The sequence below is a fragment of the Schistocerca americana genome, chromosome 4 (assembly GCF_021461395.2).
Source record: "Schistocerca americana isolate TAMUIC-IGC-003095 chromosome 4, iqSchAmer2.1, whole genome shotgun sequence".
NCBI lineage: Eukaryota > Metazoa > Arthropoda > Insecta > Orthoptera > Acrididae > Schistocerca > Schistocerca americana.
This window is the reverse complement of record NC_060122.1, coordinates 402,893,699-402,917,153: the sequence shown is the minus strand read 5'-3', so window position 1 is coordinate 402,917,153 and position 23,455 is coordinate 402,893,699. Positions and strand designations below refer to the sequence as shown.

General features: G+C 42.7%; 1 protein-coding gene across 1 annotated transcript in view; it reads left to right on the top strand.

Annotated features, from left to right (window-relative positions):
• The window catches only part of LOC124613513 (proton-coupled amino acid transporter-like protein CG1139), a 102,398-nt gene that overhangs the window by 66,508 nt on the left and 12,435 nt on the right, over positions 1–23,455 (top strand). Inside the window, exons 6-7 of the mRNA XM_047142223.1 lie at positions 670–942; positions 11,338–11,516. Coding sequence (XP_046998179.1) covers positions 670–942; positions 11,338–11,516 — 452 coding nt within the window. The remainder of the gene's footprint in view (positions 1–669; positions 943–11,337; positions 11,517–23,455) is intronic.

Below are 23,455 nucleotides of genomic sequence, written 5' to 3'. Positions count from 1 at the left end.
ATATGACCAACATGAATAATAAAGTCGTTCTTCATCGGCTGTATGACTTTTTTGAAGCGACGTATTGAGCTCCAGTACAGTACTACTTTATAATACCCAGATTTATGTTTCATGTGATTTCCGAAAATCGCTCCAGGAAAACGCGGGGATGGTTTCTCTGAAAAGGGCACGGCCGATTTCCTTCACTATCCTTCCGCAATATGAGCTTGTGCTCCGTTTCAAACGACCGCGCTGTCATCTCCAGCCAGCTCTCCCTATGGTCAAGATACGCTGCACAGACCACGCTAGCCTTTATCACAGGCGTTCGACTCGTTTTCTTTGGTCAACCAGTGACTCTCCATCGTAGCTTGCGGCCTGCCTGTTTGTTGTCTTTGGGAATTAATTCACTTTATCTGTGTTTTGACCGCCGGTGAGTGTGAGTGTGAGAGTGTGTGTGTGTGTGTGTGTGTGTGTGTGTATGTGTGTGTGTGTGTGTGTGTGTGTGTGTGTGTGTGTGTTTGTGTGTCATTCATTGTAAGATAATACGTCAGTGAAAATAATGAATACTTCGATAGTAATTAAGTAATAACTTCTTATTTTGTCACAGTTCATACATTTATAGCTACATAAGAAACGATTGCTCGTACAGTGACAATACGTTAAGTTGCAATTAATCCTATACTCTCACAGGTTGTGGACGTGTACTATAGTGGGCTGGACCTGAGGATCTACATGTTAATTTTGTTGCTACCACTCATACTGATAAACATGGTGCGCAACCTGAAGCTCCTGGCTCCATTCACAACGCTGGCCAGCCTCCTGACCGTAGCAGGATTCGGTATCACCTTCTATTACCTGGTGATCGGCTCTCCTACTCTCGACGACAAACAGCCATTTGGAACGTTCGAAGAATTTCCTCTCTTCATCGGAACGGTTCTCTTCTCACTAGAGGCGATTGGAGTTGTAAGTATGTTACGAAGAAAATATATTGGCCAAGAAAATACGTGATGAAATTTTCACTTTGCAGAAGAGTTTGCGCTGATTTGAAACTTCCTGGCAGATGAGAAATGCATGGCTAACCGGAACTTGAACTCGGAACCTCAGTCAGTAGTGCGTTTGCCCACGAAAAGCAAAGGTCTCAAGTTAGAGACTAAGTCCAGCACGAAGTTTTAATCTGCCAAGAAGCTTCAAAGATAAGAGGATTAACGCATATGGCGATATTAAATAATGTGAGTTTAAGCAATAATTAGTTGTGGAAGACGATTCGAGTTTACGGATTTAAAGTAGATACCTTCCATACTTTCTTGAAATGAATAGAGCTACTATTGTTTGATTTAATTTGACCCAGTTTGACCACTGACAGTTATAGGGTGGTTATAATTAAATTTTCGATATTTGAATCACTGTAGACGGAAAACTATTTGTCCAACTTTATAGGATTGATGTTCCGACCGTGCCTTGCCGGATTTGCGTTGTTACTAATGTTAGTGTCATGACATGCAATAAAGCGCCGGTAAAGGAAGAGCGACGTAGGGTCGAAACGAAGCATCAGTGTGCGTTGAAGTTGAAGACTGTCAACATGTGTGTGAACAAGGTGAGCAGGGCTTTATTCTTAAACCTGTTTGACCAAAACAACAGCAAACGTGCTGCTGTTCTTCTCTAGTATCGACGCATTAACGGAATATTGAGAGGTCATGAAGATTCGGAAGTTCGAAGTAACTGACGATTTTGGAATTGCTCCTGGCAGATGCCGACGGCCAGTTGGAGCACAACACCTACGTACATTTACATGATTACTCTGCAGTTCACGATTTAGGGCGTGCCAGAGTGTTTATCGAACTACCTACATGCTATTTAGCTACCATTTCGCTCTCGAATGGCGAGCGGGAAAAACGAGCACTTAACTCTTTCTGTGCGATCTCTGATTTCTTTATATTGTCATGATAATCGTTTCTTCCTATGTAGATAGATGCCAATAGAATATTTTTTTCAAATTGGTGATTGAAATTGCACAAGAAGATCCTGCCGCAACGAAAAACGGCATTGTTGTAATGACTGCCACTCGAAATCACGTATCATATATCCGTAGCACTCTCTCTCTATTTCGCGACAATACGAGACGAGCTGCCCTTCTTTGAACTTTTTCGATGTCCTCCGTCAGTCCCATTTGATGTGGATCCCACACGGCACAGCAACTCGAGAAGGGGACGGACAAGCGTGATGTAAGCACTCTCTTTAGAAGACCTGAAAAAGCGGTGGCTCGTTTTTATTTTACAGGTTCTATTCCTTGCTGTAGGGGCTGTGATTTTTGATATTTTGTTTTGGTCTAAACCAGCAAGGCAAAACAGAGGCCACTACTTCCACCACATCAAGTGGATTTAGTGCTCACGTACTCACACTGAGCCGTGAACACTTCCCAGTTTATCAATGGGAATAGTTGAACATGGTTACTACTGTAATCGGTGCCATGCATGCAATGGTCGTGGCAGGCGCGCGATATTGAATCTTTATACTATCGTTAGTGGCGCGAGACCTGCACGATCTTATAGCAACCGTTATAGTTCTCCAATATTCTGTTACACTGTGGGTGAGTTCACGTAAGGAAAGAGAGAGAATGTAAGATTAACGGACTCATTTATTGAACAGTTGAGACCCGAACAATAATACAACCAATTGGGGGTTGTAGGAAGAAAGATTCGAGTTCAGCAGCCTGCTCCAACGTACGTTCATAACCAGCCACGATAGCAGGAGCAAAGGAATTTTAGTAACGATCGCCGTATTATCAGATAGAATCTCATTTAGTAAAGGAAGGGGTTGCAGGCGTGCAACGACCACCACCAGGAATTAGCCAAACACTAAGAAGATGCTACTGTGCGTGAATCGCTCGGTAGCCTCCTGTACTAAAGCAATAAAACCCACAAGACGCGAAACTATTCACAATGACCTATAAGGTTCCCTCTGGGCCGCAGGGCGCGAATCTGCAGTGCACGCCGGCGCTCATTCTTACCGAACTTCATCTCCTGGAAGCGGCACCTCCGGTCTCCGGCACGGTCACACTAGAACTGCCAGCTACTGCCCCTTTGTCCACCAACCATCCGCGGAGGGCGGTTGGCGCCCGCCCGCGGAAAACGGGCGCGCACCTGAACTGGCCAATCATAGGGCCGGAATTTCACAGGGAGGCGACCTCGCGACGTTAAAATTGAGCAGAAATTGCGTTTACAAGGTTGGTAAGGCGGGTTAGGGGGCTGAGAACAGGAGAAACTTTGGCCGCTACTGAATGTTCAAACGACAGTACGTGCTACCCAGGCGATCGGAAAAGGGATGGGAAACGGGAAGCCATCATGGCTGCTAGAGAGACTGCTGCCCTCGCCCATAAATAAAGAAAATTTCTAGCGCCAAGCTCCTCTCACAGATCAGTGTGATACAAGCTGTAAAAATCGTCAAATAAATCAGGCAACCCATAGCAATTATTAATATTACCTCAATTATTTTTTTACCGAGTACCAGAATGCTGGGATTAGAAATATGAATTACGAGCACTGAATGGTGAATGAAGTGCACGTCTTTCACCTGTTGCACTTTTTAAGTGTCCTGGTAGTAAATCACGGCCTTTGGTTTGCTTTCCCTAGAACGTTATCCATGTGATCGTCCCAAATTAAGTTATTCGTAACTGTAATCCCTAAGAATTTAGTTGAATTTCCAACCTTTATACCTGTATGATTTCTCGTATAACCGAAATTTAGCAGATTTCTTTTAATATTCATAAGGATGACTTCACACTTTTAATTATTTAGAGTCAATTGCCACTCTACACACCATGTATCTCGTGTAAATCATTCTGAATTTTGGTTTTGATCATTTGATGACTTTACTAAACGTTATATGACAGTATTATCTGCAAACAGTCTAAGAAGACTACTCAGAATGTCTCCTAAATCGTTTATGTGGATCAGGAACAGCTTGGGGCTTATAACACTTCCTTGGGAATCGTCAGATATCTCGTATTTCTGCTTTACTCGATGCATTTTCGTCAAGTACTACGAACTATGATCTTTTTGACAGGAAATCTCCAGTCCAATCGCGCTAATGAGACAATACTCCATAGACACGCAATTTTATTAGAAGTCGCTCGTGGGGAACGATGTCAAAAGCCTATTGGAAATCTAAAAATATGGAATCAATTTGACATCGCCTGCTGATAGCACTCATTGCTTCGTGGGACTTCTTGTTTCACAAGAATGATATTTTCTCAATCCATGCTGATTATTTGTCATTAAATCGTTTTCTTCGAGGTGATTCATAATATTCAAACACAGTATTGCTTTCCCGGGAGTTGGTGCAATTTGTGCAACGTTCCAGTCTTGAGGTAAGGAACTTTCGACGAGTGAGCGGTTCTCTATGATTGCTAAGTATAGAGTTATTGTATCAGCATACTCTGAAAGGAATCTGACTGGTATACAATCTGGACTGGAGGCCGTTCCTTTATTAAGTGATTTAAGATGCTTTACTACAGCGAGGGTGTCTTCTAAGTTACTCAACTTGGTAGTTGTTCTAGACTCGAATACTAGAATACTTACTTCGTCTTCTTTGGTGAAGGAGTTTCGGAAAACCGTGTTTAGTAGCTCTGCTTTAGCGGCACTATCATCGGTGACATCACCCCTGTTATCGCACGGTGAAGGTTTTGACCGCCTATTGACGCTGTGTCCTTTACATGTGACCAAATTCTCTTAGGGTTTTCTGCCAGATTTCGAGAAAAGGTTTCGATGTGGAAACGATTAAAAGAATCTCGCAAAGCCGTTAGAGCTAAATTTCGAACTTCTGTAAAACAAATTATTGAAGAAGTTACTGTTGCCACAACTGACCCATTTTCTCTTTGAGGAACTCGTACTCCAAGGACTAACGAGATGCAGCGATGGAGCCCCACTTCACATTGTTCGTGAAATCTTTCGGTTAGTCGTTAATACATTTGAAGAGTACCGAATTGTCCGATTGTTCCAAACGGCCACGTCACCGAGATAACCAGATTTGAACTCGTTTGATTTCTGGCTGTGGGGCTACCTGAAGGAAAAGGTTTATCAGCGAGACACTAACAGAGGTTGGAGGATGAAGATGCACGCAGCGCTGGAGGCAGCAGACACTCCAGCTCAGATGGTAGACCAGTCTCTAATACGTTTCCTGGCTTCGTGGATGCGGATGGTCGTCACACTGAGCAACAATTGTAATCTGGAACGAAAACATGGTACACAGTTAACTAATGTTACTCTCTCATGTCGAAACAAAAATGTGAAACTTCGTGGAACATTAAAACTGCGTACCAGACAGAGACTCGAACTGGGAAACTGTGCCTTTCATGAGCGAGTGCTCATGCTACCCAAGCACGACTAACGACCTGTCCTCACAGCTTTAATTCCCTGGTGTCTCCCACCTTCCAAACTACGCACAATCTCTCCTGCATACCTTGTAGAAGTAGCACTCCTGGAAGAAAGGATATTGCGGGTCTTGAGTCTTGCTTGGATAGCTCAGTCGATAGAGAAATTTCCCGCGAAAGGCAAAGGTCCCAGGTTCGAGCATCCGTCCAACACACGATTTTAATCTGCCAGGAAGTTTCATATCAGCGTCCATTCCGCTGCAGAGTGAATATTTCATACTGGAAATAAAAATGTATTTCTCTCAATGTTTCACTCGTTATGTTTCGACAACGTTTCCTTGTCCTACTATCACTTGTTTATCATGGAAGCCTTGTCAGGTAGCGAAAATTTAATTGTAACCACCCTGTAATTCGGCAATGGAGAAGTATCGGGAGCAGGATGAGTCTAGTATAAATTATAGAGGGAGACAAGGCTCGCCTAAAGTGGATGGGCTAAAATGAATGTAGATCTGAATAGTTATGCAGAGACGACGACAGTGCAGCAGGAGAGACTTGTGTGTGTAGCTGCATCAGATCAGTGTTGTTGATTAAACGAAGTACAGGTACGTTGTTTATGATTTTGTATAAATTACCAAAAATCTGCTTCATTCATGCAGCACAAATGAGTCAAGATGCAGATGATAAGCAACAAATAATGCTTTATCAAAACACCTCTTGTCATGCGTGGGTACTGTGCTAGGTGCCATTTTACCGACGTCGTACAACTACCTTATAGCATGTTCTGGCAGAAAACACCAACCTAGATAACACTAATTTATGGGCTGTACTGGTCCCTCTGACATGGTGACCAGGACACATCAGAACCGGTTCAGCTTCAGTGTGTACGCGGCTATTGTTGTCAGGGGACCCTTGCTCCTTCACGAAACCTTGGAGGCACGGTAGGTCTGCTATTCTTGCAGGACACACTGCCTGAGATGTTGGATGAAGCAACTTCCACATGATGGGTTCTCCGTCCAGCTCACAGGAATCCAGTTCTTTGCGTTTCTACTTATTTGTGTACATGAATCAATTTTCATTTCCACATAGTACAATATACAGGGTGATTCAAAAAGAATACCACAACTTTAAAAATGTGTATTTAATGAAAGAAACATAATATAACCTTCTGTTATACATCATTACAAAGAGTATTTAAAAAGGTTTTTTTTTCACTCAAAAACAAGTTCAGAGATGTTCAATATGGCCCCCTCCAGACACTCGAGCAATGTCAACCCGATACTCCAACTCGTTCCACACTCTCTGTAGCATATCAGGCGTAACAGTTTGGATAGCTGCTGTTATTTCTCGTTTCAAATCATCAATGGTGGCTGGGAGAGGTGGCCGAAACACCATATCCTTAACATACCACCATAAGAAAAAATCGCAGGGGGTAAGATCAGGGCTTCTTGGAGGCCAGTGATGAAGTGCTCTGTCACGGGCTGCCTGGCGGCCGATCCATCGCCTCGGGTAGTTGACGTTCAGGTAGTTACAGACAGATAAGTGCCAATGTGGTGGCGCTCCATCCTGCTGAAATATCAATTGTTGTGCTTCTTGTTCGAGCTGAGGGAACAGCCAATTCCTGGGCTGCGAACAAATGCTTGCTGGATGCGTGCTACATTTTCATCACTCGTTCTCGGCCGTCCAGAACTTTTCCCTTTGCACAAACACCCATTCTCTGTAAACTGTTTATACCAACGTTTAATACACCACCTATCAAGAGGTTTAACACCATACTTCGGTCGAAATGCACGCTGAACAACTGTCGTCGATTCACTTCTGCCGTACTCAATAACACAAAAAGCTTTCTGTTGAGTGGTCGCCATCTTAGCACCAACTGACGCTGACGCCTAGTCAACAGCGCCTCAAGCGAACAAATGTGCAACTAAATGAAACTTTATAGCTCCCTTAATTCGCCGACAGATAGTGCTTAGCTCTGCCTTTTGTCGTTGCAGAGTTTTAAATTCCTAAATTTGTGGTATTCTTTTTGAATCACCCTGTATATTGACCACGTCATAAACTTTGTCCTCTGGCGCATAGAAACACCTACACTAGTGCTTTCTATCTTTGTTTGTGAAAAGTACTCTCAGAAATTAAATAAAAATAGCTCCAGTCATCTGGCTCCTGTCCAGGTTCCGGGTGACTCCCCTTGGATGCATGGCAAACAACGGAATCTATGTACCCCTAGAAAATGTTAACGAGGTGATCAACTTAAAAACAAAGTTTCGTGCATGGAATGTAGAGGCTGGGTGTTCATGGCATGAATGAAATGGCATTTACCACTTGATACCGTACATTTCTGAGCACATGTTCATCTGACATCATTTGTTTCTTGTCCTTCCAAGGATCGTCTTCCGCACGTCCTCTGACGTCAGAGTTTTTCCGTAACGTCGGCCTTTTAGGTGAATAATAGCAATGTTAAAGATAAAAATAATCAAATAAGAGGTGTCGTCTATAAGCTAAAGGTATCAGTTCACTGTTGACAGGAAGGAGGCATTAGCGGAATATAAAAACCTTTACTTTTCTCTTGAACGGAGCGTGCGGTTCAAAAATGGTTCAAATGGCTCTCAGCACTATGGGACTTAACTGCTGAGGTTATCAGTCCCCTAGAACTTAGAACTACTTAAACCTAACTAACCTAAGGACATCACACATATCCATGCCCGAGGCTGGATTCGAACCTGCGACCGTAGCGGTCGCGCGGTTCCAGACTGTAGCGCCTAGGACCGCTCGGCCACTCCGGCCGGCTGCGTGCGGTTCGATCACATGTACATTACTGAGCTGATTGTTCCATAGCCATAAGACTGAAGTTAGGAAGGCGAAAGATTTAGAGATATGATTAGGTAATATCAATACGCTGGAACTATGATAGATGTTTGAGAGGTACTGAGCCAGTTGCAAAAGAAAGCGATTTAAAAAAATACGTGAAAGGCACATCGTTTACCTGATCGCATTCATCCTAATAAGCAGTAGGAACCAACATACTCAAACATCCAAATGTTACGTGGATATGCTATTTTGAATTTGTTTGGCCTCTGGCTTACAAAACTCTTCACCACCACAATTTAAGAGCTCCTACTGATACAATAAATTAACGTTTGTTGATTTTGACACATGCAGTATAGGACGCTCTAATACATTTAAATAATGCACACATACCTTGAAATATGGCTGACCATCTCTCGGTTATTTAACGAATATGGTTTATCAATCTGAGGCTAAATGAAAATAGAGCCTCCATTGGACAGACCTTCCCGGATAATTTGTCGCAGCGTTTTATGTACATCAGTTTACATCAAGACCAAGTACCAGCCCAGTACCCCGCTCTGAAACGTAATATTGAATAACTTGCATTTGACGGTAAGGGGCAATCTAAAAGGGATGTGGGACTTAATTTCGTCACAGGCCTGCATTCAGATACTACATCCCTAAATCACAGTCGCACACATCGACCTGTTAAACCTACCTGTTGTTACCTACGAAACAGTTTTAGCTGCTCTGTGCTTCCAACTGTGCACGTAATTGAACTCTGCATCACTATAATAACACTCGGTGGAGAGGTCAGTACACTGCAAAAGAAGAACAAACTAATCTGGTGAATCAATTCTATTATCGAGGCCCCTTGTCCTCCAAGTAAGTTGGTGTACAGAATTGACAGCATTTATGCAGAGTAGCCAACAGCATTCGTCAGAATTCAAAGAGCGGTCACCGCGACGTGACGTTCTCGGGCGCACTGCCTTCGCGCTGCGGACCTAACAGTTCTAATTTCAGTGCGTAGTTAAAATTGAAATATCTCGTGATCTACCTCTTGGATCACGATACTGTTTTCACCGAACTTACTCTAATGAAACTCCTCACATTTTATTTTTATTTTATTTTTTGTGTCATCGGTATTATGACTGGTTTGGTGCGGCCCGCCACGAATTCCTCTCTTGTGCCAAACTCTTCATCTCAAAGTATTACTTGCAACCTACGTCCTCAATTATTTGCTGGATGTATTCCAATCTCTGCGTTCCCCTACAGTTTTTGCCCTCTAAAGATCCCTCTAGTACCACGGAAATCATTCCCTGATGTCTTAGCTCCACATACAGATACATATCATTGCACTTCATTATTTCTCTCCTTCATTATTGTAATTTATTAACTAGGAGAGCAATGAGCGTGCAGAGTGGAATAACCTATCACTGCCACTTCTCTGCCTTAAGCAAGTATTATGTCTCTTCCAAGTGGTTTGAACTTTTTTCGGTTGATGACATCTTGAATTACAATTCAGTTTATATGATTCACAGAAAAAAACATAACATTATTCCAAATTAGAGAAATGTTTCAATTTTTTACCAACAGGTAGTGCTCTGCTTGAGTTAATGTACTCTACAGTGGCGTAATATACCTCACTCATACTTCTACTTCTGGTAAAGGAAAAGTAGTTCCCATCCACCCTCACGATATTTAACGATCAATCTTACACATTTCTCAGGTGTTCTTTAAAAGAAAATGGGCAGTACCCTTGATGCCACTATAGTCCCATGCATTGTTTGAAAATGAAACTCTTCCTGCATTTGAAAATATTCAGACAATTTTTATTTTGAGTTTCTCAATTTTTTTGTACAGTTCTACAAACAGCACAATTGATTAATTACGCTATGTTCGAATTACTCAGTATTTTAATTGAATATACACACAGAACTGAGGCCATTGCAACACATAAAGCATTTATAATTGTCCATTCCCAGAAGAAAACATTCTGATTTTGTGCCTCTTTCAGGTATTACAGTTGGTGACTATCAAAATATCTTGAATTAGAAATTTATCATCACATCAGGTTGCCAGCTGTTTTGAACCAAACACTGTAATTTGCAAAGTATTGTCTAATCTTCCCTGAAAATGTACAGACAGTCGTTCAAGTGAAATCGATTTACTCAGGGCATTGACAGACAATGATCTCATAAACAAAGAACTGAAAGCTCTGTGTTTTACTGAGGAAAAAATAACACAATAATACACACTGAAAACTACGATAATAGAAATTAAAAGATAAATAGGCTGCTATGGTGTGCAGAGACTTTACAACTGCAAGAGATGACCCGTTATTTTGTTTAGCGAATTAATGTTTTACAAGAGGTTACAACGTTAGATATTTTTTAAATCACAACCTCTTTCAAATATCTCTGATGCTTACACATTTTCTGCAACGATCAGCTGTTTTATCCAATAAGCAAAAGGACTTTTAATGAAGGAGTCGATTAATAAGAAAATAAATTATTCACTAAGGTAGGCTTCTACTCTGCACACTGTCAGAGTCAAGGTCTTTGCGATGAATGTATAGCTCACCTGTATTAGGACGAAGCAAATATTGTCTTTTTTTATTTTGTAAGGAATCACTCGAACACCAGCCTAAAGCAGTAGTTTCAAACATTTCCTCTGACGGACTACTTTGACAGTTCTGGTACTCTGATGGAGCACCTTGTTTATTTCGAATATAAATATATTTTTTTAAAAATGAGAAAAATTTACATTATTCAGTAATCTCTTCAAATTTATATCACCGTTAATAACAGAAAAATCATAATAAAATGTTAAAAAGCAATTAGTACTGTCGAAATGTCGAATAAAGAAAAGGCATGTTATTAACAGATTTTCGTGGGGTACTTATTCACTTCCTGCGGAGCAGCAGTGTTCTGTAGAACAGTTTAGAAAACCATGATCTAAAGCCGTTCATGAACAAAATAAAAATAGTAAATCACAGTTTGATGAACAGAAAGTGATTTCCTCCCGAAATGCACAAGGAGATAAAGGAGGTTATCTTGCCGAGGACATCTAACACCCCCTGAAAAAAACAATGAAACAGTAGACTTGCTCATTATTTTGAAGCTATTGAAGCCAAAACGGATTCATTACCTGTAATTTAGGAACATTTGTGCCCTGTGTAATCGTTTCATATCTTAAACTTACAGATTCTGCCGCTAGAGAACAGCATGAAATCACCAAAGAAATTCCGTGGAACGTTTGGAGTGCTTAACGTTGCCATGGTTCTCGTCGTCACTCTGTTCATTGTAACCGGTTTCCTTGGTTATATGCAGTATGGGGATCGTGCAGAAGGAAGCATAACGCTTAGCCTGCCCAAGGAGGAAAAGTGAGTAATGTGGAAAAATGTCTGTCCACAAAAATCCATTCACCATTCCAATAAATTCATATTGTAATTCCTTTAAGTCAGATTACATGCAAGTACATATACTGAAATATGTCCTGAATTTAAAATGCCCTCTCATATATAAAGTAACGATATAATAACGCTATGTGAGTACAAAGATTATAGACAATCATCAGTGAAGAATGGAGGTATCGTACTTTACACAAAGCAATTGGAATAATAAGACAGTTAACTGACTTCCGTGATGCTGTTAAGTCCTGATAAGCACACTTACGACTTGTAAGCAACACAGCTTGCATGCAAGTTACGTAAAGTGGGTCTGTGTTTCCAATCTGTTTGCCTGACCTTTTTGTTTAGAAATCTGAATATTCAAACACACAAAGCATTCATGTTATGTATTGAGTGATAAAGTGGCAGCACCTTCTGCAAATGTCAACTGTTCTGAAAGATTATGTATAGAAAATAAGCGAAGTGCATTGCTCACTGTATTGATTGAAATAGTATATGTCTATCACAATGAGACATAATAATTTGAAAATAATGGCAACAGGTCACTAATAACTTTTATGACCTTTGGGAAAATCAAGCACTGGAAAATCCGGGCTGGAATGATGACAGTATTATGAAAAGAACAGACTGCTGCTCACTGTACAGAGGAGATGGTGAATGTGTTTTTGTCTACTTTAGAATAAGGCCTTTTGGCAGAAATCTAGATTCAGCACCTGCTCAAATCACTAATACATAAGTCCTCTATGGCTGACAGTTGGCATATCAATTTAATAGCAGAAATTTCAGCACATAGCAATAGCTGGTGCAAACTAAAACCTGTTAAGCACTTACAACAACCAAAAACCCAGAATGAGCATATATCAGTCAAAAAATTTAAATCTCCAGGAATTTTTATTAATCAACAATAAAAGGATCCCACAACTAAGTGTATTGATCAATTTAATCACCATAAGTTCCTTGCACATTATTTGCTTTAATCAACAGTTGTACCGAACAGCTAGAGCAATAACAAATAATATGTTGGCAATAACCAACGGTGGACACCGTAGTTTACTTAACACAGTAAATTGTATTAATTCAAAATATGGTTCAAATGGCTCTGAGCACTATGGGACTTAACATCTGAGGTCATCAGTCCCCTAAAACTTAGAACTACTTAAACCTAACTAACCTAAGGACATCACACACATCCAGGCCCGAGGCAGGATTCGAACCTGCAACCGTAGCAGTCGCGTGGTTCCGGACTGAAGCGCCTAGAACCGCTCGGCCACACCGGCCGGCCGGATTAATTCGCAACACAATGGTAACAACTAGCAAATTTAAGTATTGTGAAAAAGCACCTTATTCATTTGGTGTACTGCTTTCCATCAACTATGTGAGCACCAGAAAAAATCACTCAAGTAAAAAAAGAAAAACCGAAACCACCTCACCGAAATTGTGGTCTGTGGTCATCACTTCGGTTTACTACGACATCCAGGCTATATCTGGAACAGGTTAAGTGCTTACAAACAGTCAAAATTTCATTGGGAACTACACCATTAGTGTAGTAATTTTATTCCGATGGATATCAGCATATTTACAGGCCCATCGAAAGGTGACCACATTCCACCTATTATCGCCAATGATTTGTTCCGCAAGTTGCATCTGGAGCTGCTCCACGTTTACTCTCAGCAGGGAAGAGCGTTCACTCTCCAGATCCATCACCCGCTCTCCGAGCCTCTGCGCTCAGTGTACCCACCCAAGGCGCTGGTCTCGCTGCCTCCCCTAGCGCCAACGTGCTCGGGCTTGTAACTATCCATGCGAGAGTTCCTCCAGAAATCAGAATCCCGAAACAATCGCGAGATGTCGAATACAGATAGCTACATGCACTGAAGCAAAGTAAATTGTGCCACAGCTTATTATCATCTCAACGTAGAAACTATTCGCTAACGTTCTGAAATTACTGCAGCGGTCACCCTTCAGGTTCAAGTTTTAGAAACCGAGTAGGTGATGTAGTTGAGTTCAACGTGTAGGATGTTGAGCTTACAATTAGGGAGTCCGCGAGGGTGACTGCCTTATTCCCGAAGGCATTAGTTAAGCAGCGTTCTCAGGAAACACATTTGTTGTTCGTGATCTTGCAACACGGGTTGCTTTATCTGGCTCAGCAGAAGGTGCACTGAGGCGTACACCCATGCATGATGAGGAATGTGAACACAGAACTCTATGGGTTGCAGGCACTGCCCCAACAGCGATGTCGAGCAGATTGCCGGATCAGGAGTCTGTAGGCGCAAGGCTACAGCAGCTCACCAACAATGGGTGCGGCATGTCCAGAGCACTCGAATATGGACATGTGCTTAGGCATCTACTATAGTGCGCGTCATTTACGACGGCGGCCGAGTTTAGGTTCGTTCTGCGCATCTGACGTCACAAAATACAGTCAGCCAATGAACAGAGAATGACGTTGCCAGAACTCGACAGCAGTGCAGAGCACGGACGAGTGTCTTCAGTTTTAGAAACGTTCAGTCATAAATAAAGAAATTGAGCAAAAGCAATGTCTTGATGGCAGACTTTCTTTTACAGCAAGTTTGGAAAAAGCATTCTTTATACCAGCTGCTTCATGTTCTGTTAATTAATTAAACCAAACAAGCATTAAGCCTCCTAATTCAGGCGATAGCAAGGAAAGGTGTTTGTATCATTCTCACGAACCACTTTTTTGCAATAAAGAACAGCGGTAATTGTTTATTTCCTATTATACTTCGATGAAACGTGTTTAACTCATAGTCATACTATTTTGCGTGATACTTTAGAGTTCTCCAGGACTTCTGTTAAATGACGAGCTGCGTTAGTGTAATGGATAAGGTGTTTGGCTCAACGAACAAAACGCAAAAAAAAAAAAAAAAAAAAAAAAAAAAGTTCTAAGCTTCTTCGGTGCTTAACATTTTCTTTATTTAAAAACAATATCGAAGTGTCTTACTTCATGAATTTTATTCGTTTGAAAGTAATTTTTTGAAATTTGTAGTGCTTTGTCTCTTCATTATAATGTTAATAAGTTTTCGGTTTTTTCTAATTTTGGGGCCAAATAGTTTTTGTGAAATCGAATGATAAGTGTGTCAAAGCAGTCGGAACACCACGTGCCTGCACAGGCGAGCAGTGCAGTGATGACAAAATCGCGCACAGCGCTGAATGCGAGGAGCACGTCTCTGTAGCAGCGAAAGGGTTAATGCCGCCATGGTGGCTTTACTTCATAGACTGCGCGCTCCCCCTAAACGTAAGTTTGCGAACTATACTATACTATGGCGTTGCTTCTCTTGGCGCGTGCGTCGTTTGCAACTGGCAACGCAGCAACCCCCCGCGTCTGGACGGGCACGCGCAGGCCGCCAAGATAAAAGAATTGAACTATAATACTAATAGTATACCACGGACGGTAGGTGTCATGAAGGCAGAATCTCAGGCCCCACACAGCTTAAAGCCAGGGAAGCAGTTCTCAAGTGCCTCGCCCAATGGATTGAAGGCGGTGGCTTGCAGTAACTTGGTAAGGCCCGTCACCGAAGGCCCAGCTCGTTCGCATCCTCTATCAGTCATGCAGGCGACCGAACAGCAGTGGCAGGTACTACCAGCAAAGTCCGACACAGCCGATTGGCTGCAGCCACGGAGGGGGAAAGTCTTCAATCAGGCAGCCGGCACCACATCACGATTTATCAACCAGGATACCTCAGCAGTCCCCATTATGGTGTCTCAATTATTTATCGATTTACCCTGCCTTCGCACTTTCCATGATGGCCGTGATGTCGAGGAGTGACTGAGCTCAGATGTTACATGTTATTACTCCGCACTGTGTGGGTCGCAGAATGACGTAATGGATGCTGTCATACTGAAACATTTGCACTCCTCATTAACGTCTCGGTTTGGTGTGGCCATGCACAGCGAGCGGCGCCCGCCCTTCTGCAACAGTGGCACTCTATACATGCTTCAAATTCCGATTGTAACACATGGTATGAGCCAGACGTGTCTCACTACCATTTGCACCAGCCCGCCCGGTTAGCCGATCGGTCTAACGCACGGCTTTACGGAGCGGGAAGGAGCGCCTGGTCTCCGCACGAATCCAAAGTGCGGACTTGTGTCGAGGTCCGGTGATCCGGCCAGTCTGTGGATCGTTTTAGGCGGTTTTCCATCTGCCACGGCGAATGCGGGCTGCTTCCCCTTATTCCGCCTCAGCTCCACTATGTCGGCGATTGCTGCGCAAACAAGTTCTCCACGTACGCGTACACCACCATTACTCTACCACGCAAACATAGGAGTTACACTCGTCTGGTGTGAGACTTTTATCTGTGGGGAACACTAAAGGACGTCGTTTATTGACAAAAGCCACGCTAATTGGATGAACTTCGAGAATCCATCGTACATTCATGTGCAAATTTCCAACTGAACACGTTGCAGTCAGTAGCTCGTGCTGCAGTTTGTCGGCATCGTTTGTGTGTGGATATTAATGGTGACCATTTCGAACACCTACAGTGATATCTTTAAGTTGGACTTTAAGCTACACTTTCACCAAAAATGAGACAACTCCGTCAATTAGTTTGAAAGTTATGGACTTTTAAACAGTGGATACATTTTTTTGGACCCCTCTGTATATAAGAAACCACCAGCTTCGATTGCGGTAATGAAACCAACCTTCACCTAGGTTTCAGCCCAAATAATTAAGCCTTCTTCAGAAGATATACCTGATTCTATAATACGTCTACGACGGCATGGTCTAGAAATAAAACTAAAACAGCCTCAATAGGAGTAGCCACATTTTAAAAATGCGGTACATATGTATCAAGTCACCAACAAGAGATGACGTCAGTCATTTAAAGCTCTTTTTGGGGACAAACAACCCCCCTTCCATGGTGTTTTTTTTAAGCTTTCCTTCCGTTTTTAGTTTCCCCACTTCTTTGAGTTTCGCTCCCATTGCTGCTGGTTTCCAGTTTCGTTTTTTTTTTTTTTTTTTCCTTTTCCTAAGTCATAGACCGGGCGCTAATGACCGTAGCAGTTTTGCGCCCTAAAACCATAACAAAAAAAGAACTTACCTCCGGCGAGCGCCTCGTCTCCATGGACGGGAGCTCACGTGAAACCTACGTCTATTCAGGATCTTCTAGTTTTATTTATAGACCTTGTCCTCGTAGACATATTATAGAATCAGATGTATCTTCTGAAGAAGGCTCAATTACTTGGGCTGAAACCTGGATAAAGGTTGGTTTCATTACCGCAATCGAGGCTGATAGTTTCTTATATATTAGATTATCACGATTGCTGACTGGGCTGCAATGCTGAAAGAAAGTACTGAAATGGCTATGTTAGTATGAAGGGCATTCAGCAATTAATCCACCAGTTTTTTTGCTGGAAAGAGGTTTGTTTTATTCAGGATTCCAGTACATCATATTATTTCCCACTCTTTTGGGTACAAAACTAAATTTTTCAGCATAATTTCCGTTCAATCTAACAGGCCACCATACTGGGAGGGCCTGTATGGTACTGGTTGACGTTCGAGCAAACGGCTTGCTGCATCAATAACCTCCCCATCATTCACGTACTGGTTCCCGCCGAGTGCATCCTTCATTCGGCCAGAGGAAAAACAGTCCAGTGAAGTTTGTGAGTTGCTCTCAGGTGCATAGACTTCTGTGAGCTCTTGCGTTGTCATTGAGAAGTTCGTTTGCATTTTTGTGATAACGAACGCGTTGAAGTCGCTCCTTCAATTTCCCTACAGTAGCACAGTACACTTTAGAGTTGATCGTAGCATCATGAGGAGGACATCAAACAACATAACCCCTTCCCAGAAGACCATTGCTATACTTTACTAGCTGAGGGTGCGGCTTTTAATTTTTTCTTCGAAAGAGAGATGGTGTGGCTCCATTACGTGGATTGCCGTTTCAGTGATGAACCCACGCTTCATCGTCTGCGACGATGTTCTGCAAAAATTGTGACTGTCAGCCTTGTAACATGTAAGCAATTCCACACAGACGGTCTTTCGTTGGTCTTTATGGTCTTCTGTTAGCGCCGGCCGCTATGGCCGAGCGATTCTAGGAGCTTCAGTCCGGAGCCGCGCGACTGCTACGGTCGCAGGTTCGAATCCTGCCTCGGGCATGTGTGTGTGTGATGTCCTTAGGTTAGTTAGGCTTAAGTAGTTCTAAGTTCTAAGGGACTGATGACCTCAGATGTTAAGTCCCATAGTGCTCAGAGCCATTTGAACCATTTGTTCTGTTAGCCAGCGAGGAACCCAGCGGCCACACACCTTTCAATACCACCAGCTGATGGATGAGTGTATCAGGAACACCAATAGAGACGTCCAATTGTACAGCGAAGCGTTTGATTGTGATCCGTCGATCACCTAGAATGAGAGTGTCCGCACGTTCTAAAGCACTCCGGCACTCTGGAAATCAGAGAGGCTTGCGCGACATTATTGCGATGATGACAGACGTCTCGCCCAACAGTTTACCGTGCTTTTGTTCACTGCTATGTTTCCGTAGACATTCTGTAAGCTCCTATGAATATCTACGATTCTCTGGTTTCTCGCCAAAACTCATTGACAGCTCTGTGCTTCGAACGCACCTCCGTCACAGACGTCATTTTGAAGGCTACATGTAGTGCCGCCACCTATCGGAACTTCATGAAACAATATGGGTTGAAGATGGAATTTTCCATGAGGTCCCACAACAAAATCTGCATTTTCTTCAACCGAACTTGTCCGAGAAAAGGAAGTGTTGCATTACTTATTGAACGCCCTTCGTATTGCCATTAGAGGCAGTAACACAGTCCGTTGTAGCCATTTCATGCATGCAGTCAAGGCTGAGGCTGAAAGAGGTGAACATTGCGGTAAACCGAGTGCCTAAACATTGGGTGTGACTTAGCCGGTAAGTGCGAGCCTCGGATAGCTGTGTATGGTGTCTCGCCTAAGGAAGACCGAAGAGACCAATTAGTGTTATCGTCTGTGGATTTTCGGTATTAACGAGCTTTTAAGCGTATCCTAGAATAAAATTATGCGTGGCGAGTAGAGCACAAAACTTTCCATATTATGGGCAACCAAATCACCACTGACTACACAGTTGAATGACCTGTAACAAGAGTAAATGCAATGAATAAACTTTAGCAGAAATTTCGAATGTGAATAGCTCCAGATGCTGACAATAAAGTAACAGCTACAAAAAGTTTTATTTTTTCAGTGTTTTGATCAAAATAAGTATTACATAGCCTTTTTATCCGACCTGGCGTCTAAATAAATTTATTTGAGTATTTGCTTAGTGCAACATACTGTGAGGAGAGATTAGTGCTTAACGTCCCGTCGACAACGAGGTCATTAGAGACGGAGCACCAATTCGTATTAGGTAAGGATGGTGAAGGAATCGGCCGTGTCCGTTCAAAGGAACCATTACAGCATTTGCCTTAGGCGGTTTAGAGAAGTCACGGGAAACCTAAATCAGGATGGCCGGACGCAGATTGTAGCCGTCGTTCTCCCGAATGCGAGTCTAGTGTACTTACCAATACACTACCTGGCTAGTTCCCCATACTTTCATTAAGGAAGTATTTCTCAGCTGGAGAAACCTGAGATGTTAGCAGTCTGAATGAAGACTTCAGGTAACTCTTTCAGGTTATTTTGAGACTACTTAGGTGAATTGTTTTTAGGCCCTTGTTGCGTGGGTAGAATAAAGACTGGTATTGGTTCTTCGGGTATATTTTCGTTCCGTTCAATGAAACGAAAACTATGAATCTCTTCACAAACCCCCTTCCCCTCCGGTCAGCTACCCTGTCGATAGAGTTCAAAAATACTTGGGGTTTACGGACGTTTTGGCACATAAGACTTGAGTACCAGCCGAAATAGTATTTTACGGAGGTGCTTCGAACCCTGTTTCAGTATAACAATTGCCCGTTCAAACCGATGGTGTGAAGAGTCGGCCACCTTCGTCCACATGAACGCTATAAATCTCAGTGCCACTGTTCCATCTCATTCTTCATCTCGTCATCAATTGTGAAGCAGGTAGAGCCCCTGTTTCACGAATAAATTAATTCCTCTGATAGCGTGTGTAACTTGACATTGGAAATTTGTGGTAAGTTCCTGTGGGACCAAATGGCTGAGTTCATCGCTCCCTAGGCTTACACACTGCTTAATCTGCCTTAAACTAACTTACGCTAACAACAAAGCACACACCCATGCCCGAGGGAGGACTCGAACCTCCGACGGGGGCAGCCGCGCGAACCATGCCTTAGACGGCGCGGCTACGACGAGCGGCTAGTTGCACATTATCTGATTCTGAAAATGAGGGGATCAATGGAAAAATTTCAATAGTATCAGGAAATATGCTGAAATTTGTTCTCCCTTCGCTTTCTCTGAAGTAGTGAAGTTTTCAGAGAACCGACTGAACTGAATTACATTGAATGACGTGTATGTAACAGATGCAGAGAACAACCGCCACAAGAGAACCACACTTCCTTTGATGGTGGTACGTGATTCTCTTGTTGCACGGGGTTCGTGCTTCGAAAATAAAGCACATGTGTTCATTAGAGAATGCTCTGTGAAAATACTTGACCTTATTCTCTGCCACCATCGATTAAAACAATACAGTGCGGCCTGTGTCTTACGTTTTGAAGATGGCCAACGTTATTGTTTGGAAACCAGTGACCGATTCATTCTTAGCATGGCTTGCACGAACACTACTGCAAGATGCTTTAAATGAGCAATAAGGCAAATGAATGACTGAACACGGTACGTCTTCGGTCGTTACGTCTTCCAACAATTCGTTGTCGGCTTCACTGTTCCACCCGTTGAACACTATGAAAAAAAGCTTATAAATACATATGCATTTAAAAATTCGAGAAAAAGGGAAGTATTCTGTAAATTATAACAATAAAATAAGCCACCCACAATAGTTTAATCTTATTTAAAGTCACTGAAAAATACATACACTTACTGAATAATTCAATCCCACCGCGCCGAAGACGTGAGACATGATAGAAGTGAACCTCCGCTAAAAAAAAAAAAAAAAAAAGTTCGGAACCCTGGTGGTGATAGAGGTTTTGAGTGTCAGTATTTGACCGGTAGGGGGAGGAGAGGTGAGGTGGTGGCGCAAAGTTTCTGATCACCAGACTTTGCGCCAATATCCTGGTTTAAATACCAAACCTCTCCGCAGTGTTTCATGAGCGGAGAGCAAGTGGCACTGTTGATGGCGATCCGTGCGTCTGATGGCGGCGTAAAGCTTGGTGGCTCCCTTGGTGCTCTTCGAGAGGAATAGGCTGTGTACTGGCACCGGGATTCCTCCTCTCGCTTCTCTCACCAACACAACAGTACAGTACACACACTGCCCCACTACAATCACCTACACTTAACAGATACACGTACGCAAACAGACCTCAAACTTCGCGAAGGAAAGGTGCCTGCGGGCGTGAAGGATAGGAAAAACCTTTCCAATTAGGCGGCTGAACCTGCCCTTCGAGGTCTCCCAGCCATTCATGGCGTACGACTTTACTTTCTTGCTTTTTACAGTATCGTTTTAAACGAAATTTGTGTATACATAATTAAAGAAGGAATGTGCACATACGTAGAAGGGCTAGGCTCTACTCACAATATCAATAAAAAATACTCGTATTTTGAAAAGGAACCTCTCAATGTCTTAGAGATGTACTTGTCAAGCACGTTTGTGATGGGCGAGAGAGATTTGTCCTAGTTTCAGTAGATGATTTATCGTTATGATCGTAGTAAGAACTTCATCTTTGTGGCAAACAAATGCTGAACCTAGTCCAGGCGCTATTAGAGCATTCCAAAAGCATTCGCAGAATTCAAAGGTAATATTTTGTCTGTGAAACTGACAACGAATGTAAGAAATTATTGCAGTTTAAAGTTAATTAGATCGAAGTTATGTTTCAAAACTCTCAATATTTAACTTAAAAATGGTTCAAATGGCTCTGAGCACTATGCGACTTAACATCTGAGGTCATCAGTCCCCTAAAACTTAGAACTACTTAAACCTAACAAACCTAAGGACATCACACACATCCATGCCCGAGGCAGGATTCGAACCTGCAACCGTAGCAGTCGCGTGGTTCCGGACTGAAACGCCTAGAAACGCTCGGCCACCGAGGGCGGCATTTAACTTACACCGACAAGAAGTATGAAAGACAATTGTTTGAATGAGTAAGGTAGAAGGCTGTCGTATGGCCCCTGAACTAACAAATACATTGACAGTACACGCTAAAGTCGTAGCCGACCTAAAAGTCGTAATAGACAAATACTATTTAACCTGTGGGTATCTTATAGACATAGATTATGTTCAAGAACTTCCTCTTCTCCTGGTAGAAGTTCTTCGTAAGCCTTTGGAGCAACGTGAACAAGCGATTGCTATGCAGCGTTGCTCATTCTCGTTTCGAAGAATGCTGTTCAATCAGATGGGGATATTGTATACATTTGACGTAGAATAGCGGAACATGTTTTACGTTTCTATAAATCGAAATCTCCTCTGTAGTGTGAAGTTTCAATTTCTCCCGGAGTAGAAAATGTTTAAACAACCTATGGGATTGCAACTGGGTAGCCGGCCGCGGTGGCCATGCGGTTCTAGGCAGTTCAGTCTGGAACCGCGTGACTGGTACGGTCACAGGTTCAAATCCTGCCTCGGGCAAGGATGTGTGTGATGTCCTTATGTTTGTTAGGTTTACGTAGTTCTAAGTTCTAGGGGACTGATGACCTAAGATGTTGAGTCCCATAGTGCTCAGAGCCATTTGAACCATTTTTTCGTAACTGGGTGACGACTTCGACAACTGGCGATATTTCGACATGTGCACACCCAGTTACTTTCAGACCACAGATACTATGAGGGAGAGTTATGCAATCAAATTTAAAACCTCTCCATGCGGGTTGTATGCAAAAAGACAACGCATACACTGCAAACATTAGCGCCACCACACAACCAAACATGATCAGTTTCAGAATTTATCGATACTGAATATTAATTAACACGGGTGACCAGATGTCCCCGTTTTGTTTGACCAGTGAGGGAGCACAGGCTTGGCAGATGCGCAGAATTTAAGAAAAACTCTCCTCTTATAATGTCACTTTCTAATTTAATCTCAAATGTTTTCTTAATAATATTATCCCAGTAGTTAGAAGTGGACGAAAGTATCTCTGTGTTGTGATATTCCATCGAACGACCGGTGCCGATGGCAATGTTATGCAATAGCAGCTTTTCTCAGTTGTTGGTAGAAGTGTGTGACGCTTAAGCTGAATACACCGATCCGATGTTCCAAATCCTGATGGCCTCACCAATGTATAACATGTCGCAACTGCAAGGATACTGCAGACAACGTCGTTCACAAATGGAGATCATCCTTTGCGAAACCTGAAAGGCCCCTAATCTTACACAGCAATTGAGAAACACACTTCATACCATTCTTCCACAGAATCCCCCAATTCTGTTGACAATGTTACATGCGTAAGGCAAAAACGTTTATACTAAGGTGCCACCGCATTATTTTCATCACTCATTCGATTCACGATCGAATAGCGCAACGCGCGTCAGATCTGTCTTTCACTTTAAGTCTTTAATTTCCTTTTTCCCATGGGACCGAACTATTGAGGTCATCGGTCCCTAGGCTTACACACTACTCAATCTAACTTACGCTAAGGACAACACAAACACTCATCCCTCAGGGAGGATTCGAACCTCCAACGGGGGGAGCCTGTCGAATCGTGACAAGGCGCCCAAGACCGCGTGGCTACCCCACGCGGCTGTCTTTCGCTATAGACATTTTGGTGAAAGCTGACTTCCAGGTCGGCTAACTGAGCTGATAAGCTTTCTGGGGTCGAAATGATGTGAGCCCTATGAACCAAAATACAAAGCACCTCTTCAAGCTGAGCCGGATGGCGACAACTTCCGCCTGAAGATACAAATCAATGTGAGCTGGGCACGGTT